Genomic DNA, 6,869 nt, shown 5'->3' on the forward strand with positions numbered 1-6,869 from the left:
CGTAGAAGGAACACTACAGGATTTTAAACAACTTTTCAATAATATAAACATCAATATTATCTTTTAAATATAAAAACATAAAAATATAAATGAATGGTGAATTAAATATTAATTGTATAAATCTTTATATTGATAGATATATTGTTGGGTATATACATTCAACTTCCATTATACTATAATTATTAATGGGGTTAACTTACAGATGGTTTATTTATAGCTTATTTTTGAAAATGTATGTCATATCAGAACAATTGGATGAATATTAAATAAGTATCCCTCTTACCATGATATTGTTATTATAAAAAATTAACATTCCTTCCCAGTTTATATAAGGAAAAAAATATTATTAAAAGTTTTTTACATTATCATTATATTATTATTAACTTTTAAATATAAGTATATAAATAAATGTTGAATTATATGTTCAGTGTATAAGTTTTTACATTGAAAGATATATTGTGAAATATACATCTAACCTCATTACTATGATTATAAGTGGGGTTAGGTTAGAGAGGGTTTATTTTTTAGCTTATTTTTTAAAATTTTGTCAAATCAGAACAGTTGGATGAAGATTAAATTAGTATCCTTCTTATCATCATATTATTATTATAAACAAAGATGTCGCTTACAGCAAAGGCTTGACAATTCAACTTTAACAGTCATATATTAACTAATATAATTGACTTGACTTGGGTTATACATGAAATTGATAATTGATAATGTCAGTCTCTTGTCTACTAATACTAATTTTTGTCACATATTTTATAGTTATAGACAAAAAACACTTTTACTTTAGTATAATAATTGGGGAGATGAACAATGATTACAGGTTGAAAGTAAAATTTGGTGTTAAATCAGATGATGGGGGATTGTCATTATTTTTTGCTATAAATTTTTTCGATTAGTTTAGAATAAAATAGATCTCAAAATCCCAAATAAAATTTTAGTTTTCAAGAATAAGATAACATATCTGGTGACACTATTTTGTGAAAAGTTGCTTATGAAAATAATAACTGATTTTAGCTTTCAGAAACACAAAATCGAGAATATCTTACCATTTTTTTGGTAAAGTAGGAAAGAAAACAACTGCCTAAGGCATAATGAAGCAAACATATTAGTAAGTAATTCTGATCAAGATTGCCATGATCAAGATTGCCATCCTACTACTTCAACTAATAAAGATGATGCAGACATGGATAACAAAGCTGCTGCAACAATTGGAGCAGAATCAATATACATAAAAGCTAACTCTCATGGGCCAACTCAATCCAAGTTTCCTATCTCTTTCTCCCCTGCACCAGATCCATCAATTGTTAATTATTATTGGCAAGATTGATTAGTTAAATTTGTTAGGTAGTTAAGTTTGTTAGTCAAGCTTTCTAAATTATGATATATGCTAGTTTATAAGATAATTATCAGATAATATACACTTCATCTATCCATAAAGAAAAGTGTATTCACTCAATTCTACATCATCAATAAAAGTTTGCTATTTATTGATATCTTTGGCATTCATCTTTTTCTCCTTCATCTTCTTCAAGGACCATATTTTCATATGGTATCACAGCTCTTTTCAAAAGAGCTCTGCTACATTCAATGGCCTCAATCATACCAACACCAAGTCCATCGCAAAACACAGATTCACCTTACTATGTCCACCCTTCAAAAAGTCCAACAACAGTTCGGGTTACACCATTACTGAGTGGAGAGAATTATTACCATTGGGCAAGATCCATGATCATGAGCCTTAGTTCTAAAAACAAAATTCCTTTCATCGATGGATCCATCCAAATGCCACCCAGATCAGACCCTCTATATCCAGCTTGGGAGAGAGCCAATAACATTGTAATTTCTTGGATAACAAGATCTGTTTCACCCTCCATCTCACAGAGCATACTATGGATTGACAAAGCACATGAGGTGTGGGAAGAACTTAGGGAAAGATTCTCCCAAGGCAACCTCATTAGAATTGCAGAATTGCAAGAATCAATAGCCAGTTTAAGGCAAGGAGGGCTAGATGTAAATAGCTATTTCACAAAGCTCAAAATTATGTGGGATGAGCTCGATAACTTTAGACCATGTCCAAGATGCACATGTGACGCACTTGGTGACATCAAGAAATGCAGAATAGAGGATAAAGCCATCAAATTTCTCAAAGGTCTCAGTGATGCATACACTAGAGTGAGATCACAGATAATGCTCATTGAACCTCTACCTAATATAAGCAAGGTCCTTGCCCTAGTAATTCAGCAAGAGAGGCAACTCTATGGACAAGACTCAGATGTTAAGACCATGGCAATCTTAGGGAATTGGAAAAGAGGAGGATCATCTGGCAGAGGAGTAAGCAACAACAATGGAAGAGGTCTTGGAAGAGGAACTTTTGTTCCATCAGGAAGAGGTTCTTGGACCAAGAACTCAGGAAATGCAAAATTCTGTACTCACTATAAGAAAACTGGGCACATCATGAAAATTTCTATAGACTTCATGGTTTCCCAGCTAACTTTCAGTTCACAAAGAATGAGCAAATTAATTCCCTAAAGGCTGAGAGATCAGCCAATGAGACATAATAAGACAATCAACAAGGCAACCAAGGAAACAGTGATCAAGGAAATAATATCTTTGGATTGAGTCAAGATCAATATAATGGCCTTGTGACCATGCTGCAGCAAAGGGACTCTGCCAATAGCACACAAAATCACCAAATTGATGGTTCTGCTTCTAACATACTCTCTGCAGCAACTACTGTTCCTAAGGACAACACTTCAGGTACACACAAAACCAACTCTTATAGTGAATCTTGGATTCTAGACAGTGGAGCAACTGATCATGTTTGCTCCACTCTGTCCTCATTTTCTGTTTATCATGCTATAAAGCCTATTATGGTGAGTCTACCTAATGGAAATCAAGTTATTACTAAGTTTGCTGGAACTGTACCTATTCTTCAAAATATGATCTTACATAATGTTCTCTTCCTACCTTCCTTTGCATATAACTTAATTTCCATTCATAGACTTGTTAATTGCTTGTCATGCATCATTTCCTTTGATAAATCATGCTGCAAAATTCAGGACAAGGTATCTTTGAAGATGATTGGTACAACTAGGATCACCAATGGACTATACATGCTAAAAGCTGCTAAATTCTTTCACAAAATCAACTTTACCTGTATTGATGATGCAAATATATCTAACTCTAAATTGTGGCACTATAGATTAGGTCATGCCTCTTATGATAACATGACAGTTCTTATGAACAAATTTCCTTTCCTCAATTTTAATAAATCCCAAGTTTGTGATATTTGCCATCAGGCCAAACAAAAGAAACTTCCTTTCCCCATTAGAAAGTCTAAATCTTCACATGCTTTTGATCTTATACATATGGATATATGGGGGCCTTTCCCTATATTCTCTATACATGGCCATCGATATTTTTTGACCATAGTAGATGACTATACTAGATATACATGGATATATTTGATGAAAAGCAAATCTGAAACCTCTCAACTTGTTAAGAATTTTGTTGCCTTAATTGAAACACAATTTTCTAGTAAAGTAAAGATCATTAGAAGTGATAATGGAGTAGAATTTTTGATCAAAGATTTCTACTCTTCAAAGGGCATCTTACACCAAACTAGTTGTGTGTACACACCTCAACAAAATGGTGTGGTTGGGAGAAAACACCAACATGTGTTGAATGTAGGAAGGGCCATTTTGATTCAAAGTCAATTGCCCAAAGTATATTGGTCCTATGCTATTAATCATGTTGTTTATATTATTAATATTCTGCTTACACCTATCTTGCATAACATGTCTCCTTATGAATGCCTATATAAGAATCAACTAGATTTACAACATCTAAAAGTGTTTGGCTCCTTGTGTTATGCTGGAACTTTAAGCAATTTTAGAGATAAGTTTGACCCTAGAGATGTTAAATGCCTTTTCTTGGGATATAAGGATGGTGTAAAGGGGTATATTGTCCTTAATTTGTCCACTAGGGCCCTGCAAGTAAGCAGGAATGTAATATTCCATGAAAACATCCTTCCTTACAGACCTAAGAAAGCATCAACCTTGGATGACATCCCACATAAGACCTATAATCCTATCAGCTATTATGATGATGCTCTTCTCATACCTCAAGCCAATGCTACTTCAGAAAATCAAACTCAAGATATACCTACCCCTGATGAGGGTAGTCATGAATCTTATCAATCCCCTAACCCAGAGCTCATAACACTAGGAAGAGTCATATAATTTCTAAACCCCCTTCATATTTGCAAGACTACCATTGTGCACTAATGAACAACAAACAGCATGCAAGAACCTCTAAATATCCCACAACCTCTTACTTGTCATATGAATCTCTAGGCCCATCACATAAGTCCAAAATTCTTACAGCAGCCACTCAATTAGAACCTAAGACTTACACTCAGGCCATCAAGTACCCAAAATGGTAGAATGGCATTAAGAAAGAATTGCAGGCATTAGAATCTAACAATACCTGGATCCTTACACCTTTACCTAAAGATAAGAGAGCCATAGGATGCAAATGGGTATTTAAAATCAAATACAAATCTAATGGTAATGTAGAAAGGTATAAGGCTAGACTTGTTTCAAAGGGATACACACAAACAGAGGGAATTGATTATGTAGAAACCTTTTCCCCTGTAGCTAAGATAAGCACGGTAAAATTGCTCCTTGCCTTGGCTTCTATACATAATTGGCACCTTAAACAGCTAGATGTAAACAATGCTTTCCTACATGGAGATCTCAATAAACAAGTATACATGATTCCCCCACCAGGTATGCATATTCCTAATTCTGGCTATGTTTGTAAGTTAGAAAAGTCTCTTTATGGACTTAAGCAAGCTAGTAGGCAGTGGTTTGCTAAACTGTCTAACTTCTTGATCAAACATCGATACAAGAAATGTAAAGGTGATCACTCCTTGTTTGTTAAATGGAATTCTGCCAGTTCTATCACAATAATCCTTGTATATGTCGATGACATTATTCTCTCTGGCAACAACCTTACTGAAACCAATCACATTAAAACATTGATGGATGAAACCTTTAAGATTAAAGATTTAGGTAACCTGAACTTTTTCCTTGGCTTCGAGATTGCAAGAAACCAATCTGGTATCTCTATGAACCAGAGAAAATATGCCTTAGAAATCCTTTCAGACACTGGGATGTTAGGATGCAAACCATCAACAACACCTATGGCCCAAGCCACTCACTTACACCAAGATGACAGTGGTAACTATCCTGATATTACTGCCTATAGAAGACTTGTAGGAAGGCTTATATACCTCACCAATACTAGGCATGATCTTACCTTTTCTGTTAATCAACTAGCACAACTCATGGCCCTACCAAACAATTTGCATTATCATGCTGCTATTAAAATCCTAAGGTACATAAAAGGTTCTTCTGCCCTTGGTTTATTTTTTCCTACAAATTCCATTGTCCAATTAAAGGCATACAATGATAGTGATTGGGCATCCTGCCCTGACATAAGAAGGTCAACCTCAGGCTACTGCATATACCTAGGTAATTCCCTCATCTCTTGGAAATCTAAGAAGCAAAAGACCGTGTCAAGAAGCTCTTATGAAGCTGAATATAGAGCCATGCCCGTTACAACTTGTGAGATAACTTGGCTTACCTATCTCTTGGAAGATCTTCAGTATCCTTTTTCTAAAATTGCTTTGCTTTATTGTGATAATCAATATGGTATACAAATTGCATCTAATCCTGTTTTTCATGAAAGAACCAGGCATATTGAGCTTGATTGTCACATTGTTCAAGAACAATATATTAATGGCAAGATCAAGATTATGCCTGTTCCTAGTCATTTGCCATTAGCAGATGCTCTTACAAAGGCCCTTGGACCTAAGGTCTATGCTGAAATTCAAAGCAAGCTCGGCCTACTTGACATATGTACCCTAGCTTGTGGGGGGGGGGGGTATTAGCAAGTAATTTTGATCAAGATTTCTATGATCAAGATTGCCATTCTACTACTTCAACTAATAAAGATGATGCAGACATGGATAACAAAGTTGCTGCAACAATTGGAGCAGAATCAATATACATAGAAGCTAACTCTCATGGGCCAACTCAGTCCAAGTTTCCTATCTCTTTCTCCCCTGCACTAGATCCATGCTGCACCAGATCCATCACGTGTTAATTATTATTGGCAAGATTGATTAGTTAAATTTGTTAGGTAGTTAAGTTTGTTAGTCAAGCTTTCTATAAATAGGATATAGGATAGTTTATAAGATAATTATCAGATAATATACACTTCATCTATCCATAAAGAAAAGTGTATTCACTCAATTCTACATCATTAATAAAAGTTTGCTATTCATTGATATCTTTGGCATTCATCTTTTTCTCCTTCATCTTCTTCAAGGACCATATTTTCATAAAACACCCATAATATCAACAAACAACAACTTTTGGAGCTCACGAGGAAATATATCAATTGACGAAAAAAAACATTAGGAAAAGATCTCACAATTTAGCAAGGTAATTTGCACAGAACTCTTGGATAGAGAATTCAATGGATGATGTTGACTCCTCATTCTGTTGCAACAAATGTTGGAAGATAAGACAATGTAATAGTAATGATGATAATATGAAACACATTTATGAATTAACTAGTAGGTTACCCATGCATTTGCACGGGTGATAACATATTTTGCATGAATTTATTTAAATAGTCTAAAAGTAATTTGTAAATTAAAAAGTTATTGATGATTACCTTATGAAAAATTATGTTTATGTATTTAAATGATGAATTAGAGTTGTGGTCAAATAACATGGCGTGGAACCTGTTGCATTAAATAAAAAATAAATTATTATGAATAAAAGTTT

General features: G+C 34.1%; 1 protein-coding gene across 1 annotated transcript; it reads left to right on the top strand.

Moving 5' to 3' along the window:
• Positions 4,784–6,180, top strand: LOC109332482 (uncharacterized mitochondrial protein AtMg00810-like). Its single transcript, XM_019567464.1, has 2 exons — positions 4,784–5,933; positions 5,999–6,180. The coding sequence occupies exons 1-2, from the start codon at positions 4,784–4,786 to the stop codon at positions 6,178–6,180; spliced, it is 1,332 nt and encodes a 443-aa protein (XP_019423009.1).

Source organism: Lupinus angustifolius, chromosome LG18, assembly GCF_001865875.1.
Source record: "Lupinus angustifolius cultivar Tanjil chromosome LG18, LupAngTanjil_v1.0, whole genome shotgun sequence".
NCBI lineage: Eukaryota > Viridiplantae > Streptophyta > Magnoliopsida > Fabales > Fabaceae > Lupinus > Lupinus angustifolius.